Below are 19,992 nucleotides of genomic sequence, written 5' to 3' on the forward strand. Positions count from 1 at the left end.
TATCATCACTTTAAAAATTATTTGGGGTAAAATTCTTCTACTCCTGCTGGATGGAAATATCAATGTCTTAGACTTTTCTTAGTTTTTAAATGTCTGTTAAAAAACCTTTATATTTTAATTTAGGTGTACCCCATGAAATTGCTGTATTTTTAGGTCTAAAAATGACCAAAGAGCAACAGATTCATATGGTTCAACCTAAATTAAAATAGAATCAACAAGACAAAGCATCAAAGCTGATTTATAGTTAAGTCTTCTTTCCTCCCCCTACTAAAGCTTATGGAGGTGAGTAGCATATAGCTAAGGAAGGGGTGCGACTGGCTATATTTTGCTTCTCTACTCATCTACCCTCAGACTGCTAACTATAATTTCTGACATTCTGGGAACAGAGAGAGGGATGATAAATGAAGGGTATAGGAATTCTTGCTTGACTGGTGCTATTCTAAGATGGATTAGGTGCTAACAGGTGTTAGTTAGCTTTCTGGTGGGCTCTTTGGGAATCTCCTTTCACTTAGAATGCATCTCACTACTGTGGTCCCTAAGAATCAGGTATGTCTTCAGCTTTTCTGTGCAGAGGCTTCCACTAATTTCCAGGAGATACTGTGGACAGGACCTCACATGACTCCATGATGATCCACATACATTCTTCGTACTGACAACTCTGGATGTAAGGCTATTCCAGTGCCTTGACTCGCCTGTCAGCATCTGGTCAGCTAGCTCACCCTTTAGATATTTCAGGCAGGAGTCAAGCCCTCGTCAACTGTGTGTCCCAACTTTAGGAGACACATTCCAAGTTCACTGTATGATCCCACTGAACGCTTTCTCACTAGACTCTTTCTACAGAGAAATCCTCTTCACAAATTCTATCAACTCCATTCTTCATGCTTTTATATCCTTGATATGGGTGAGGAGTCTGAGAGCTCTCTATCAAGCTCTTAACTTTCCACCTTTGCAACTTCTTCTGGGTAGTATCTCTTGAAATTCATTTTTATACCTGTCCCTTTCAGAATGGAGAAGTAGAGAGGATAAGTACAGGGAGGAAAAATTCCAGAAGCTAGTTTTGCCAATCTTAGGGCAGGATTGGGTGTTTCGATGGAAAACAAACAAAAAACGAAGGACCAAATCAAAAACAAACAAATAAAAAAACCAACAACAACTCTGTATTTAAATAATGTTAGTGACCAATTAGGAAAAAAATAAATGTTAAAGCAAATTGTGTGTTTTTTAGAGAGAATTACTGTAAGACCACTTGAAAGAAAAGCATACATTTTAGTACATATTTCTTTGAAGTGAAATTGGCTTTCCAAATTTCTATGAATGAATTTATCTTCTGATGCCACTGATGGAAGATCAAACTTTAAAGGGCATTTAAAATGTGCTATACCTAAACCCTTATTAAACACAGTTTGGCAAAAGTGATGGCTTAGTAAATATCCTTCTCAATTCCTTTTGTTGAGCGAATTACTTGGGAAACCAGTCATTAAGACAACTTAAGCCAAAATAGAAAAAGATTAGAAATTGCTCAAGTATAAACACTAAAGCCTAACATACAAATAACATACTCAAAAGAATATTAAAATGTCAGTTACGGAAAAATTCTCATTAAATGTACACCTATCAGAGAAAAACACGAACGTGCGCTCATTATGATATATACACTTATTCAACAGGTGCTCATTAAAGGCCCATTATGTCACAGCAAAGCACTGGGCTGGCCACTGACAAGGATAAAAAGATGATACAAAAGATTTAGCTTTGAAGTTCCTGTAATCTGGAGGATGCAACAAGCACAAACATACAGACATAGACCACACACACACCAACATAATAATGCTTTAGTTCATTGTTTTTCAAGATTTAACCTATTTAAGAATCATGTGGGTTGTTTGCTTAAAATACAGGCTCTCTGGCCTCACCTTCAGAGATTTTGATTCTTAAAGTCAGAGTACAGTCCAAGTGCTATGGGATTCAGAAGCAGGAATCCCACATGCCACATTTGGAGAAACACTGGATTATGCAGAAGCTCCATGAGGGCAGTGGCTGCATCTGTCTTATTCTCCTCGACTATACAAGCCTTTGCACAGAGCCTGGTACATAGTAAACCGTCAGGTAAAACATCTGAATAAATGAATGAATGAGTCTGGCTAAGCTCCTCAATGAATGATACAAGCAAAAATGTGACAAAAATTCAGCAATCTAAGCAGCTCCTCTCTCTGCAAGAAGCAGGGTTCCCTTGGGGGAAGTCAGCAGATGCTACAAATGACTAAGTGCACAGGGCTGCATTCTTAAATCTTCCTCCCCGTGGAATGGTGTCTTGGAGCCCAGGAAATGTGACCTGACTCTTCTCAGAGTAAATCTGTGTCCCTCCCATGACTGGTAGCATCTAGACCCCAGGGCTGGGCCCCATTCTTCTGAATAGAGTCACTGTTCCCTCTAAGACAGACACAGAACTCCATGAAGCTCACTAGGGCAGGCTGGAATTCCACTGGTCTTAGACAGAATAGCTCCTCTATTGGGACTCTCCCAATTGAAATGTAAAATTAATTATATTTCTAATAGATGAAAACATCAAAATTGCAGCAGAATGGGTTGAGCATATAAGCAATAGCTATTTCTTTACAAAACTGGCACAGATGTCCAGGGAAGCAGTGATTATTACTCTAAAATATCCTTGTAGATTTCCTTCCTGAAGTTGTAGAGCAAACTCCAACATGTCACAGCTGCACTAATTTCCACAAATCACTACAAATAAATGAAATTTTTTACAGTAAAATAAATTTAAAAGTAAAATCAAATATTCAGATGACTAAAAAAATTTTACAATTTAAAAAATATTCCAAGAGTGTTATTAGTTTTGGAAAGAAAGGACTGGATAAAAAGTTCCAATGGGGCAGCTAAACAGGTAGAAGGTTCACCATGGGGAATGTGCTGAGAGAGGGGAGAGCTGTGGTCAGCAGTTTGGTTTCAGTATGTCAGTGTAGGCAATGGGGCACCAAGGGTCCTGGCCTGCTTCCAGCTAGCAGGTGGGGTAAGGAGGACCAGGCACAAAAGCCTAGAGACCACTGTTTAGGAGCATCAAATGGGACTAGCTCTGAAACTTCTCTAGGAGTAGAGGTCTCAGAAAGCAAAGATGGCTGCTGGAGAGCCGTGTGTTTGGATTTGTCATCAACCAGCAAGGAACCTTGAACAAGTCACGTAGTCTCTTATGTTCCCTCCACCAATTGACAACTGGGGCTAAATGACGTCTAAGGTCCCTTCCAGCTCTGATTGTATGGCTCTATGAAATCTTATTGACCCAGGAGAGAAAAGATAGTGGAAAAGAGGAAAGGAAGAAGGGAGAGACGTCTTCAGAAAGGAAAAAAAAGGAGGCCGTGTGGAACATGTAACCAGAAGGAAGAGCAAGTCACAGTTCTAAGTGATGTTTTAAAGGATGAAGGCCACCTGATGCCCTGTTGAAAGAGGAGAGATAATACGCTCTCCAAACCTCTGGTAATTCACGTGGGAAGGTCAGCTGTAGATAAGAAGCTTGCATCCAGCAGAATTTACATTTTGTGATGTGGAAGTCTATTTTCTTATAATTTTACTCTGATTTCAAGAGGTTCTCTATCGTCCAGTAGTATATACATAACCTCACCCCTCACCTAACGAGATCTATTCAGCCTTGGAATAGAGCCATATGAAGTTTCACACTGAGATCTACTTTGCTATCTTCAACTACCATCCTTCTGGGAAAATGTATGATAAATAAATATATATATATAATAAAATATATATTATATAAATGATATAGAATAAAATTATATAGTATGCATTTAAAACAAATATAAAATTAAAAATATATATACAGATACAGGAGTTCCCATCATGGCTTAGTGGTTAACGAACCCAATTAGCATCCATGAGGAGGCTGGTTTGATCCCTGGCCTCACTCAGTGGGTTAAGAATCTGCTGTTGCCGTGAGCTGTGGTGTAGGTTGCAGACATGGCTTGGATCCAGTGTAGGCCAGCAGCTACATCACCGATTCGATCCTTAGCCTGGGAACCTCCATATGCCGCTGGTGCAGCCCTAAAAGACAAAACAAAACAAAACAAAACAAACAAACAAAAAAACCCAAAAACAAAACAAAACAAAACAGATATATACGTATATATACAGATGCAAAAAACATGAAAAAATACACACACAGATAGATACATATATGTATAGAATGTATATACATAGGTAAATGTACACATCCAACACATATGTGTATATATGTGTGTCTATCTCCCAATCTTAATGTAGGTGTGACAAACATGACCGTGATCAGACAACTTTTGCAGTGCCGTGGAAATTTTTCAATAGTAGAGCTCTCAAAGAGAAAGGAAAGAGCACCGGAGCACATGCAGCCCTAACACCTCGTGAGCTGTCCTGAAGACCCCAGACTCGGCACAACCATTTTGATCCCAACTCTAGTGCTAATTCCTGACCTCAATGCACTGACCTCACCTGACACTTAATTTGCCTTTTATCTATGGCCTTTCATCTACATCTTAAGTCTTCAGCCATATGATTTTAATGAACATTAAGTTGATTAAACCCAAACTCAATGTCTAAACAGGAAGAGCTAAGTGAGAAGTTCCATGTCATTTAGTAGCAATAAAGGGGGATATGTTTAGAAACAGAGATTTGTGTGGAGGAAAACAAACAAACAAACAAAAAACCCCCCAAAAAACCCAAATTACTCAATTTACTACAGCTAAAGCCAGGAGCATTCGCTTTTTACTTAAGCAAAGAAATTATAAAATATAAGGAAAAATAGATTTTAAGCAATATTCTGCGGTCAATTCTGAATTTATTTGTATAATAAGAGAAAAAATACACTATAATTTGGTAGATTCTTTGGGATGTCTACAAATTCTGAAATCGTGCTCTGATATTAACAAAGGTAGCTATGGGTACTTTATAATTAAGAATTAAATTATGATTTTATAGAGATCTATAGGGAATATTTTCTTATTTTCTGAGAGTACTGAAAATGGCAACTTTCATAGAATTTTCTGTTTAGAAAATAAGATAATATGCCAATAATATGTCTTTCACCAGGAATAAGAACAGGGGTATGGAATATAAAGTTCATTCTGAATTTTAGCTTTATTGATGAATACATTTTCAGAAGATTTTGTCTTATTAAAAATCCATGCATTTGCACAAATCCAAGCATAAAGTTACTTACCTGTGTCTGTTTAGGACCAATATCCATTCTTTTAAGGAGGTCATTTAAAAAAGCGGTAACACTTTCCCAGGGGTAGATACTGTTGGAACCATCCAGCACTATGACTATGTCCAGCTGAGTGCTACATTCTGCAAGAAAAAGAGTCAATTGTGCAAACTTGGAGCCTATCTTTAGAGGTATATGAAATGTTTTCATGGCTGGAAAATCTCATTTTAAAAGATGAACTGATGTTCTACAAATTGGACAAATTACTTTTAAAATCATAAAAAAGTGTTTTTTTAAATAAAAAGTAAAGGTGATAAGAAATATTGCATTCTCTAACAACTGTTTTGGGATTCATACGAAGTAAAACCCATCTCTACTTAATTTTAATTAACATTTTATGAGTTATCTTCAGAAATTTTTTCAGTATGAATTTTCTGTGCAGTTCTCATTCTGTGTGTATTTCAAATGAGTTTACTTTCCTCAAAGAAACTCATCCTTTAAATAAAAACAACGTGACAGCTTTAGCTATGATGTTTAAACATGACTCTGTAAAGGTTATTTACACTAGTATCAATTCCAAAGATAGCAGTGAGGTTTGGTTATATATTGGCAAAGCAAACATTTACCTAAATTGGTAATGCTGGTAGCTGAGAAAATACTTCAAGCTTTTTGGTATGCTCCTGTGTATACATATGTCTCATACAATGCTTACACTTTTCAAACACTAGAAGGACATTGCATAAAATCTGTACCTTGTACTGGAGCAATTGAGTTCAGGACTTGAAATGTAGGACTGACATCAGAACAGATTCCAGTTGTGTAATGCAAGTGTCCACATCTGTAGGCATATAAGGGCCCACATGCCTTTTCAAAAATTAAAAAAATTAAAGCCGTGAGATTAAAAATTATCTAACATACTTTATAAAGATACATAATCACAGAACTATTTGTTCATTAACTATTTTTACTCTTCCTCTTCTTACCAGAAACCCTCCTTTTGGGTTGGTGACTAAAGTTGATCCAAATGTCATGTTCTCCTTTACTTCTGTGACATTGGGAATTGATGTAGTAACTAAAAATAAAACAAATTTTATGAGGGTGAATAACAAAGTCAAATTAAGTGTCCTCTCATTAAAACATTCTGTTTGCTTTGCTCATACTTTGCACATTCTTCTTTTAGTTCAGCTAAATAGTTTTGAAGTATTATTAAAGAAAATAATAAATAAGATGAGGCTGAAAACCTACCTTTTGTCTCAGTAGCTTTGTCTAGCTCACTGACTCAAATAGGTTTGCTGAATTGTAAAAGAATGCTTTACTATCAGGGCAAGAAGAACATGGGATAGCCTTTCACACATTTTGTTAATTAAAATAGATAAAATATTTATCTCCTAATGCTATAGGAGATAAATACACACTTACCTTACATGTTATTACACATATTATAAATGACCGATGACAAAAAGAATAATTCTGACAATGAGGAAAATGGGTAGAAGACCAGAAAAGAAATCTTAAATGCAAGATTTTGGATGGTTAATTTCACCACCATAGGGATGTCATAAGGGTTAGAAAGAAAACTGGAGCAAGATTAGAGTGGTGGTTGGGAAGTTTGGATTAAAAAAACACCATGAAGGACTACATTTGCCAGTACAGATAAGAATATTGGCCCCTAAAGAATGCCAACATGGCAAAAAGAAATTCCACTTGCTCATATTAAAAAAGTAAAATAAAAAGATTGAACAGGAAAAGCAAAAGCTTCTAAACCCTGCTTAGCAGAGAGCTAAAACATTTGAAAGTGGCAAAACTCCAGTTCAAGAAAGATTTGTCTAACTCTTCACACCTAGAATTTTTTTCTTACATTAAGATTACATGTACATTTAAAGTGGGGAATGGAAGCATAGATTCCTGAATGGCCACAATGACCTCCTAATCTAAGCATTGGTCTTTGTCTCTGAATTCAGTCTGGTTTGCTTTGAACTAGTCTTGAATAATCTGGATTAGAGTTTTTTATACTAGGATTGACTCAGGATAAGCATTCCTGGGACATTAGGAACTACAGTAGAAACTTCCCTCCTGTTCTTGATATAGCCAAAATCTCCATGCTAATTGTAAAACTCTACTCCAGTTTCCGGTAATGAGGAGTAGCTCCTATCACAACAGTTCTTTTGCAGATAACAACTATAAACTCTAGAAAAATGGTAAAAAAAAAAAAAGTATGAAACAACCATCCAAAGGCACTGGAAAGCAACTCAAAGCAGAGAGAAACTGGAGGGAACCTATACGTGTAAAAAGAGATTAGCACTGAATGAGTTTCCTGTTTTTGTGTTTGTTTGTCTTCCCCTCAGGGAAGGATTGAGTCAGTGGCTAAACCTCAAATAGAACCCACAGTCATCCTGTCTAGAAGAAACAGAGGACTAGAATGGGGCAATGACAGCATTGCTGAGGACTTTGGGAAGTAGAACCACAAAAGGAGAGTTTGAATATATACAGATATATCCTTTCCAAATATCCGAATGACCTGAACTGTACATTGTGCAGGGTCAATGTCATACAGCCCAGTGAAAAATTAGAATTCAACAGTGATTTTAACTGCTTCCCACTGCAGTCTGGAAATTGAGTTCAGCCAAGTAAACTGCCTGCTAAAACAAAAAGTTAAGACTTTTCAAAGTCACATAACAGAACTAAAATCTCTATGCTTCTAACTCAAAAGTTTAATCCAGGCTACAACCCAAAATTACTAGACACAAGAAGAATCAGGAAAATGTAATCCAACTTCAAGAGAAAGGTAATAAATGGAAAGTGATGTTGAGATATTCCAGATGTTGAAATTATCAGGCGAGGGTATTAAAGTAGGTATTTTAGCTATGCTCTTGAGTATAAAGAAAAAAATGCTCATAATAAACAAGTAATACATTGAAAAAAAGAACTGAAAAACACAGTACCTTAAACAAACCTCCAGAGGATGAGTCATTTTCATGCTACTTAATATTATGTAGAACACTGATAGGGTTCTAATTCCTGGATCGTTCTAGTAGGAATTTTCTAGTCATGTTCTAACTATGGTGGTATTTCTATCAAATATTCATATTTAAATGTAAATTTACCTGTGCTATTATTCTCTTTTTAAAAATTAAATTGCTCTACTATAATTCCTCTTGTGCCATTTTCTTTTTTTAAAAAAACACTGAGTTGAATTTTGTGGAGGAAATGTGATATGTTTATTTAGAAACATTCTTTTATGTTACCATTGGTTCTGCAAAGGATTCTGAACAACAGAGACAGTTACAGGTTACAAAACCAGTAAGACCTAAATCTATGGATAGTCTAAAATGAATTTCTAAAGCAAGTGAAGGGCAGAAGGAATCAAAATGTCATTTTAGGTGAGTTTGGATGATAAAAACGGAAAAGAATGTTTATAGATTACTTCTAATATTTTCTTGAGTGGGTTGAAAATTACTTTTAGTGAGAGTACTGGGCATAATTTAGGATCAGACTTTAACGTTTTGATTTTACATACCTGGTAGATCCAACTTTATGCAAGGTAATGATTCACCTCTCCCAACTGGACACTTATAGACATCTCCAGTTCTGTTCTTGGGTTGGCCAACTAAAGGAGAACCAATAAGCACCCTGGAAGTTAAATAACTCGATTAACATTTTTGAATAATGAGAAACATGTTATTTTAGTTACTGTGTTACTAGTTCTAAGACAATTGACAGTGGTTCCCATTAACATAATTAGATAGTCACCATCAGTTAGTAATTAACGTTATCCAAAATAAACAGAGGGTCTTCAAGTTGAAGATGGATTTAACTAATAAAATATAAGGGAGGAAGCTTGAGAATATTTTATTTTCTTGTGTTACGTGTTAACTTTAACGTATTTTTAAATTTAAGGACTGAACTCAACAATTACTAGTTAAGACTAACTGTGTTTGTTTGTAAAACACACATGGAAGTATAAAGGACTTTTTCCCTTGAGGAACTGATAATTTCCTAGGGAGCTTAGGAAATATAAACATTAAATCATAAGATTTAATATTCGTACATGCTAGTTTGTAAGTACTTAGAAAATAAGGGTAGTTATGAGACTCAGGGTAAAGCCACTTATTGTATTTTTAGGTAGAATTATGAAATCACTCTAACAATAATTAATAGAAAAATATAATCATGATTTATTTTAGCGCTAGCAAGCCTTTAACAAGGTCTCCTGTGATATCTTCAGGAATAGGATTGGTGAATGTGGTTGAGGGTTAAGGTACTTGGGAGGTACCCAATGAATCACAGCTGTTGACTCATTGCTGGCTAAACAGCTGTATCGAAAGACACTGATTACCAGCAACCAAAGGACTCGAAGTATGTACTGTAAGACTGCACTTAGAATTGACTGAGGCTATATCTTTGTTAATGACTTAAGTGAATATACAGAAAGTATAAAGGTACTCATCAGGTAAATAAATATACCTATTTGGCATTCATAAGTGTCTTAACATTCTGGGGCAAGAAACTTAACCTAGGAGAATTTAATAAGAACCTATGTAAATAACTTCACTTAACTCTGTACTATTATCTGCATCAATGCAGAATGTGGGAAAATTGACTTAATAGATGTTCGTGTGAAAAAGTCACAGAGGATTTAGTAGACAGCAAGAAAACATGAGCCAACAGGGTATTTTAGTGCCAAAAATGCTAATGTGACCTTAGGCTGCATTGCTAGAAATAAATGGCCTGGTCAAGGAAAGTGATAGCCCCTCTGTGCACCACACTGTCAGGCCATGTCTGGAATCTCCAAATTAGGAGGAACATAGGCACAATGGAATGTATTTAGGAGGCTCTGACTCAGATAGTTAAAAGCCTGGTAATTTTGTCAGACCAGAGATGCTCAAAGGAAGTTGGGGATGTTTAGTTTGGAGGAAAAAAAAGTCTGAAGAAGAGGTGAAAGTTTGTAAAAGAGTACAAGTGGATTGAGCATGACTTTTTAAACTTTTCAAAACTTTAAAGATTGTCATATTGAAAAGGGATGGGATTTATTTTGTGTAAGTCCTTTGGGTAAAGGTAGTATTAATGGAAATAAGTACTATAACAATTGCAAATACTAAATTGTTGAACAGACTCCCTAAAACAGTTGTGATATAGTGCCTTTGCAAAGCCATTTCTGATTTACATAAATAACCAGAAAAATATTCAAACCCTTCAATGCATAATTCTTACTTCTGGGAATCTATTCTAAAAAATGACCTAAAGTAAGAGAAAAAAAGCTTAATGCATAAAGATAATGCTTATAGTGGTATATATAATAATGAAAGATTAAAAGAAATGTAATCAACAGAAAAACTAATTAATTACTGTAGGGTCATTCTATAGAATATTGCACAGTCATAAAAAACAATAGTTAATAAGATTGCATAGTAGGATTAAAAATTATTTATGACCTAATTTAAAGTAAAAACCTACCTAATTTATTCAAAACCTATGCCAATTTGAAGCAAAAGATATCAAATTATATTCAATGTACTTATTATAATATCAAAGATAATAATAGCCAAAATTTATTGAATTTATACCATGTGCAGGACACTATTCTAAGTGCTTTCCATGTCCTAAATAATTTAATCTTCTACATAAAATATAGCATGAATTTGGGTGCCAGACTTCATGAGTTCAAATCATGGTTTTACCCTTTATTTGCTGTATAGTTTAGGTCAAGGCAATCATCCTCTATGCTTTAGTTCGTCTATAAAATGGAAACAATAAGAGTAGCTGCCAGACATGATCATGAACATTAAATGTATTAATGTATATACAATGCTTAAAACAGTACTTGGCTCGTAACATGTGCCATCCAAGTGTTGGTTCTTTTTATTATTATATATATTTGAAGATGATGGAACCACTGTATCTATGTAAGACACCAAAACACCAAAAAACAAATGATACTAAAGAAGTTATGGTTAGGCTCTAGGTTTTTTCCCCTAATATTTTCAAAACCTTTGATAATGTGATTGATTAAACTAGTTTGACAGTAAAAACCATTTGGAAAAAGGTAGTGGCTGTGTTATGGACTATTTAAGTTGAGACTACATAGACTGATTAATGTATATTGAGAACTTCCTACATGCTCAGCATTAATGCCAGGTCCTGGCATTAATGTATAGAACACAATTTTTTAGGTTGCTTCGGACTTAGGGGAGAAGAAAAATACAAATGTACTATTGCAGTTCTGAGCAGGTCTGAATTTGGTGCAACTTTAGCAAAGTCTTAGAAGCAAGAAGAGACACACACCACTCTTTTGATAAATTCAAGGAATTCAGTGTAGCTAGAGTGGAATTTGAACCTGGAGAGGTAAATAGGGTCCAGATCACATATGTTCTCAAAGTGTACATTAAAAACTTTGCATTTAGGGAGTTCCCGTCGTGGCTCAGTGGTTAACGAATCCGACTAGGAACCATGAGGTTGCAGGTTCAATCCCTGGCCTTGCTCAGTGGGTTGAGGATCCGGCATTGCCGTGAGCTGTGGTGTAGGTCACAGACCCGGCTCGGATCTGGCGTTGCTGTGGCTGTGGCATAGGCCAGCAGCTACAGCTCTGATTAGACCCCTAGTCTGGGAACCTCCATGTGCCACAGGTGCAGCCCTGAAAAGAGAGAAAAGACCAAAAAACAAACAAACAAAAAAACCTTAGCATTTATTATATGGAGGGGAGAGTTGGGAACTCTTGAAGCTTTTAAAAAGTATGTGAAATGATCAATTCTTTGACTTCTAAAGTTTTTTTTTTAACTTGTAGTGTCATGAATAAATTGCAAAAAGGGGTAAATTAGACTCAGAAGGAAGATAGGAGTTCCTAAAGTAATTTTTATTACTTTATTATGAGAAAGGAGGATCTGAATTAAGAAAGCAGAGGGTGAAGGATAACCAATTATAGAAACATTTATAATACAAGCTGTCTTAATTTGGGTTCCCCCCAAAGCAGACTGCTACAGATATATACTGGGGAGGCAATTTCGAGTACTCACAAATGTGGAGGTGGGGGAAATGATAGAGGGAAGGAAGAAAGGCCAATCAAGAGTGCATGGATAAGGGTCACTTCTGTAGGCATCTGGGTCCCGTCTTGCTGGGGAACATCTGAGAAAATACATGGAGTGTATATGAGCATGCTATGACTATGGTTGAGGCCCCAAGAGGAAATACTACCAACTCCAGAGAGTACAGAGCAAGACAGCTGAAGACTGACATCTAGGAGAAAATAACATGAGATTTTAATGAGGGAAGGAAGGAAATTGGTGGGAGTGATCAGAGAGGGAAAGGGACAATCAGAAAACAGTGATGTCATGGAAGCCAAAGAAGGAAAGAATATCAAGAATGGGAGCCATGGGAGTTCCCGTCATGGCTCAGTGGTTAACAAATCCGACTGGGAACCATGAGGTTGCGGGTTCAATCCCTAGCCTCGCTCAGTGGGTTAAGGATCCTGTATTGCCATGAGCTGTGGTATGGGTCGCAGATGTGGCTCGGATCCTGCGCTGCTGTGGCTGTGGCGTGGGCCGGAGGCTACTGCTCCGATTAGACCCCTAGCCTGGGAACCTCCATAAGCCATGGGTGTGGCCCTGAAAAGACAAAAGAAAAAGACAAAAAAAAAAAAAGGAATGGGAACCGTGAGTGTTGAGCAGACTTCATTTTAAGTAACTTGGCTAAAAATGAGGGATCCATTCTAATAAGTGTGGATTCTTCTTCTTCTTCTTTTTTTTTTTTTTTTTTTTTTCAAGCAAACCATTAAAAGTTTGAGATGAGTTTAAATTTATTATGGAGGAAACCTGGGTATGGTAAAATAATGGTTAAGAAGAACCAGTAACAACAAGAGAAAGGCTGATATCACAGGAAAGAAAGTTGAGTCCCTGTTCATGTAGAAGGGGTGGGTCCAGAAGGGCACTTTTGTCTTTGAAAGGAGGAAAGGCCACTGATTCCCTAGGCAGGGCTCCAGATGGTCCAGAATCCAGGGTCTGTCAGTATGGTATATGGTTTGGAACTTTGTGCACCTTCGAGATGGGGCATTGTCCCTCACCATCTTTCACAGATGCAAAATCTATTTTTCCTCCTGTTGAAACTGAGATTTGCTTGATAAATAGAATGTAGCAGATATGACACTGACTTCTGAGGCTAGGCCTTAAAAGGATGGTAGATCCATTTCACCTTTTTTGTAAATTTGAGACTGCTGTGCTGTGAAGAAGCCCAGTCCAGTCTAAGGGAGGATGAGAGCCCATGTGGAAGAGAAGCAATGCTCGAGCAGATAGCATAAACTGCCAGACACAAGTTAATCCATCATGGACCCTCTGGCCCTAAATGAGGTACCAGATGACTGCAGCTGAACAAATGAGCATTCATACAGTTCTTCAGGCATCAGGGGAACATCTATTCAAGCCTCAAAAATTTTTTTTGTCTTGTCTTTTTAGGGCTGCACTGTGGCATATGGAAGTTCCCAGGCTAGGGGTCAAATGAGAGCTGTAGCTGCCAGCCTATACAACAGTCACAGCCATGTACCACATCTGCAACCTACACCACAGCTCACGGAAACACCAGATCCTTAACCCACTGAGTGAGGTCAGGGTTCAAACCTGAGTCCTCATGGACACTAGCTGGGTTGGTTACTGCTGAACCACAATAGGAACTCCAATCCTCAGTCTTTTATGTGTGTATTTTTACTTTCTCTTTTTTTCCAATCCTTAAAATCTTGAGAAATAATAAATTATTATTGTTTTAAGCCACTAAGTTTTCGGGTGATTTGTTACAAAGCTATAGCTAGCTGAAACAGGACAGGAAGGAAGAGTAAAGTTTTGATTCAGTAGCCCCTTCTTTTTTCCTTCCCTCCTTCCTCTATTCCTGCCTTTCTCCCTCCCTCCCTCCCTTCCTTCCTTTCTTTCTTCCCTCCTCCTTCCCTACTTTCTCCTTGGGAAATAGTAGTTATAGTCACCTAGTGAGATTTAGGAGGAAAAGTAGCAGTGTGGTGGGCTTGTGGAGAGTAATGAAGATTTAAACTGACAAGGCATATGTAGACCAGTCATGCAAGTCTTCAGGTTAAGATGAAGTAGTTTATAGCTTGTCAGAGATGTTTTGAAAGGTGTTTCTACTGCAGATATAAGACAGGCCTCCAAGGACCCTTCCAATTCTAAAATTCCATCATCTGGATAGAACAAATTATAAATGTGTAGGAGAGTACTAATTAACTGGAACACATTACCAATGACTGAGGAAAATCTAGGACAGCCTATAAAAAGTGACAGCACGTTAATAGCAAAGTTATTATGAGTTATAAGGCAGGAGGGAAGAGAGATAGCCCAGGCAAAAGTGTGGAAACAGGAACATGAGGGCTGAAAATGGAAGGAGATGGGGAAGTATGGGTGATTGGAACACAGTGTAAACTTCTCTATGACCTGGAGCATGATGGCCAAGACTGGCAAGCAGTGAACTTTGAAGGAAAGGTCTGGAGTTTGCATTTGAACTCCAGGGCCGTAGAAAGCCCCTTGACTATGGTGATAATGGGAAGTAACCTGATACAGCAAGTGGAACCATGGCCTGCTATGTGTTCTGGATAAGTAAAGACTGAGGGCTGAGAACTCAGAAAGCGGTAGAGTGTAGTAGGCCAGGACTGAGACAGGGAGTTGGAGAGTTAGGATCCATGGTAAAGGATGCATTAGCAGGACAGAGGACATCAAGTAATTTTGTGTATTTTTCTAGGAGCTGTTTGTTCTGACATCAAACATACAGCTCTGGAAAGAACGCCTATCCCACTGCATAATCCTAAGTAAGACTCACTTCCCAAACTGTGTAAAAAATGACAAGATCCTAGGAAAGTATCAGCATGGATTTTAGGAAATTTCAGGAATCCTCAGCATTCTCAAGCCCCGTTATCTTGCTCTATTTTTTCTCATAGCACTGATCACATTCTGACATATGATATAACATGTTTCTTATGTTAATTAAATTTATTATTTATTTTTTATTTGTCTTTCCTCAATAGAATACAAGCTCCACAATGGAAGGAATTTTCATCTATTCTGTTCACTTATATATCCTTGGTACTTATAAGAGTGCCAGGTACAAAACAGGCATTCAATAATATTTATTGAATAAATAAATAACATCTATATATCAAATGCTCTATGAATTTGAATAAGGAAGACCTGGGAATTTTAGACTCATGATTATCTAAGAGGTCTTAATTGTGAAGCCTTTTTTTGGGAAGCTTAAATAGAATGTCATTTCTGTCCTTGCTGTCCTTGGTGATGTGACAGAGGAGGCATTTCCACAGGTCAAAGTTCCAAAGAATCCTTGTTGTTATAGGAGAGAATCGGTTGAAGACAGAAGGCTGGGGTTCCACACCCTGGCCTGGCCTTGTCACCTACTTGTTGTATTAAATCTTTGGCAATTCATTCTATTGAGTCCCAGGTTCCTGTCTAGAAAATAAGGATATAACCACTATATTCACCCAAACACACAGGGTCAATACAAAGGCCCAAACACATTGTTTCATGAACTATGGATATTATTACTTTAAGTTTTAATGCAAGTTTAACTCAAGAAATTTTATTTATGTTAAATTTCTGCTTTTTATATGACATTACTGCAATGATTTGCCTGAAGATTAAGAAGATTAAAGAATGTTCCAGATCTTATTACTGATCATTAGAGAAACACTTGATGAACTCAAAGTTCATCACAGTAAGAGAAACATCTCTTCTCCATGAAAAAGCTCCAATTATAATAAAATTTAATGAACTAAGAAATATTTGCTATTCATAGTAGTTATTCCTGTCGTTATGACTGTTATTACATTTATTTGAAGGGTAATTTGCCTCTGACTTGTTTCTTTTTTTTTTTTGTCTTTTTGTTGTTGTTGTTATTGTTGTTGTTGTTGTTGCTATTTCTTGGGCCGCTCCCGCGGCATATGGAGGTTCCCAGGCTATGGGTTGAATCGGAGCTGTAGCCATCGGCCTACGCCAGAGCCACAGCAACGCGGGATCAGAGCCGCGTCTGCAACCTACACCACAGCTCACGGCAACGCCTGATCGTTAACCCACTGAGCGAGGGCAGGGACCGAACCCACAACCTCATGGTTCCTAGTCGGATTTGTTAACCACTGCACCACGATGGGAACTCCTGACTTGTTTCATATTTATATTTTTTTCTTCTATAAAGGTAGCTTCCTGGAGATCGTCATCTCATATTTACATTATTTCATGAACAGTCTTTTCACCTAACTCTTTCTTGATATCCAAGCCAATGTCTCTATCAGAGTGCCAAGTACCTCCTGCCAGGCATTAAAAAATAAATAGAGTAAGTGTTTGGTAATCTTAGAGATTGAAGTTATACAGTGGCCCCATTAGCTGTTGTGTTTTCAGGCATGAAAGGCAGAGGGGTAGAATGGAGGAGAGCCAAAGAAACGACAAGTTTGGGAAAGAGGAAATTTCAACTTCTAAAGGTGTCATGAACAATTTAAAATAAATATGCTATTAAAATCTGTAAGAGAAAATTTGATAGAACTTTTAAAGTGTTTATACCCCAAGCTTGTATAGGCTTAATTTAAAACACATGTACATTGGAAACAGGGTATCCATCACCTGAGCCTACTAGTAAACCTTACCTGGCACAAGTCAGGGAGGATCCTTCAGGGAAAATGCATGAAGCCAGTACATTTTGATATATATTGGGTTGAGGAATGGCTAGCAAAGTATTTGCATCATGAAAATCTACTTCGAAAAGACAGACCCACGGAAGTTACTGAAGCCCCCAAGAATGGATGCTTACATAGCATTCAATAGGATGCATACATATGCTGAAAGGAAGGAATCGAGGGAACAGCAGAGAATGGAAAGCCCCACACCAACACCTCATTTTTCCCATTTGGCCAGGACCCTGCCATACCACTGAGGAACACTCAATCTGGAAGGCTTGTGCAATGCTGACCACATTGGAGTTTCCTCTCTTCAAAACAAAATTATTAAACCAGTTGTGTCCTTTGTGAATTTTTCTGAACCGCAATGCAATTACTTGGATGCTCCAGTTCATGCTAATCATGATGAACAATGGCTGATCTTAATCAGAAGTATAATGTGTTCTGCTACGGAGAAAACATGTGGTTTCTGAGCCAAAGACATAAAGTCAATTGCACTATGTAGGAAACTTCTGAAAAGTAAAGGAGGCATAGGCCGCCTCTTCTGTTAACTTTTTATTCTTTCCAAAGTAAGTAATGCATTTCAAGTACACAGACTACACTTGTTATGAACCAGCAAGTACTCCTTTAGGCATAACCTCAGCCAAGACATAAATGGGTCGGGATGGTTAAAAAAAAAAATTCAAGGTTAAAAAAAAATCACGAGCAGTAAATATGATTTATACAAGTGCCCATCTCCGGAGAGAATTAAATAACAAAACCCATTTTCCTCCAAATATGCCCATTACTCCACAGTCCATTTCTTAAAGTAAGTCTGCATCCTACCTGATTTTATAAACACTTACAGAATATCCAGACTTATTATTAAAATTGATTTTCCATTATCAGTGCCTGGATCTCTTTAGAATGATATGATGCTACCACTCCATCCTTAAAGATTTGGACATTTAGATTTTTGTAGTCTGCTTACTTTTAGATTCCACTGTCCACAAGGCCCTGATTTTTCACACCTTTTCCATAAAAAGCATTGTAAATATGGAATGTCAAAACAGAATCATAGTATCTGCCTTCACATTAATATATACAAAAGCTCACAAATTCTCACACACATATTAAAATATAAAATCTAATACTGAAAAAAAAAAGAAAGGAAGAATGGAGAACCATAGAATCAACTGGAACACGAGGTTCAAATGGCAATAAATAATCATCTATCAATTATCACCTTAAATGTCAATGGACTGAACGCCCCAATCAAAAGACACAGAGTGGCTGAGTGGATAAAAAGGCAAAAACCTGCAATATGCTGCCTACAAGAAACTCACCTTAGGACAAAAGATACATATAGATTGAAAGTGAAAGGGTGGGGGAAAATATTTCACGCCAATAGACATGACAGAAAAGCAGGAGTCGCAACGCTCATATCAGACAAAATAGACTTTAAAACAAAAGACATAAAGAAAGACAAAGAAGGACACTACTTAATGATTAAGGGATCCATCCAAGGAGAGGATGTTACTATCGTCAACATATATGCCCCAAATACAGGAGCACCCAGATACATACAACAAATATTAACAGACATAAAGGGAGATATTGATGAGAATACAATCATAGTAGGAGACCTTAATACCCCCCTCACATCAATGGACAGATCCTCTAGACAGAAAACCAATAAAGCAACAGAGATCCTAAAGGAAACAATAGAAAAGTTAGACTTCATTGATATCTTCAGGACACTACATCCAAAAAAAGCAGAATACACATTCTTCTCAAATGCTCATGGAACATTCTCAAGAATCGACCACATATTGGGACACAAAGCAAATCTCAATAAATTTAGGAGCAGAGAAATTATCTCAAGTATCTTCTCGGACCACAATGCCATGAAATTAGAAATCAACCATGGGAAAAGGAAAGAGAAAAAACCTACTGCATGGAGACTAAACAACATGCTACTAAAAATCCAATGGGTCAATGAGGAAATCAAGAAGGAAATTAGAAACTACCTTGAGACAAATGATAATGAAGACACAACCGCTCAAAATCTATGGGATGCTGCGAAAGCAGTGCTCAGAGGGAAATTTATAGCAATACAGGCCTTTCTCAAAAAAGAAGAAAGATCCCAAATGGACAACTTAACCCTCCACCTAAATGAATTAGAAAAAGAAGAACAAAAAAGTCCTAAAGTCAGCAGAAGGAAGGAAATTATAGAGATCAAAGAAGAAATCAATAAAATAGAGACTCAAAAAACAATAGAGAAAATTAATAAAACCAAGAGCTGGTTCTTTGAAAAGGTGAACAAAATTGACAAACCCCTGGCCAGACTCACTAAAAAGAGGAGAGAAAGAACCCAAATAACCAAAATTATAAATGAAAAAGGAGAAATCACAATGGATACAGCAGAAATACAAAAAACCATAAGAAAATACTATGAACAACTATATGGCAACAAGTTTGACAATCTGGAAGAAATGGACAATTTTCTAGAATCTTACAGCCTGCCAAAACTGAATCAAGTAGAAACAGACCAACTGAACAGACCGATCACTAGAAATGAAATTGAAGAGGTCATAAAATCACTCCCTACAAATAAAAGTCCAGGACCAGATGGCTTCACAGGTGAATTTTATCAAACATATCAAGAGGAATTGGTGCCCATCCTCCTGAAACTCTTTCAAAAGGTGGAAGAAGAAGGAATACTCCCAAAGACATTCTATGATGCCACCATCACCCTCATTCCAAAACCAGACAGAGATACCACCAAAAAAGAAAACTATCGCCCAATCTCATTGATGAATATAGATGCAAAAATTCTCAACAAAATCTTAGCCAACCGAATGCAACAACATACCAAAAAAATTATACACCATGACCAGGTAGGGTTCATCCCAGGTTCACAAGGATGGTTCAACATATGCAAATCAATCAGCATCATACACCACATTAACAAAAAAAAGTCAAAAATCATATGATCATCTCAATAGATGCAGAAAAAGCATTTGACAAAGTCCAACATCCATTCATGATCAAGACCCTCGCCAAAGTGGGTATAGAGGGAACATTCCTGAATATAATCAAAGCCATTGATGATAAACCCACAGCAAATAGAATACTCAATGGGGAAAAACTGAAA

At 37.1% G+C, this 19,992-nt stretch overlaps 1 protein-coding gene across 1 annotated transcript in view; it reads right to left on the bottom strand.

The window, feature by feature from the left end:
* Positions 1-19,992, bottom strand: part of ITGA1 (integrin subunit alpha 1) — a 179,671-nt gene that overhangs the window by 94,635 nt on the left and 65,044 nt on the right. The window contains exons 3-6 of the mRNA XM_047763121.1: positions 8,715-8,827; positions 6,181-6,269; positions 5,950-6,061; positions 5,213-5,340 (exon numbers count right to left, since the gene is read on the bottom strand). Coding sequence (XP_047619077.1) covers positions 5,213-5,340; positions 5,950-6,061; positions 6,181-6,269; positions 8,715-8,827 — 442 coding nt within the window. The remainder of the gene's footprint in view (positions 1-5,212; positions 5,341-5,949; positions 6,062-6,180; positions 6,270-8,714; positions 8,828-19,992) is intronic.

Source organism: Phacochoerus africanus, chromosome 1, assembly GCF_016906955.1.
Source record: "Phacochoerus africanus isolate WHEZ1 chromosome 1, ROS_Pafr_v1, whole genome shotgun sequence".
NCBI lineage: Eukaryota > Metazoa > Chordata > Mammalia > Artiodactyla > Suidae > Phacochoerus > Phacochoerus africanus.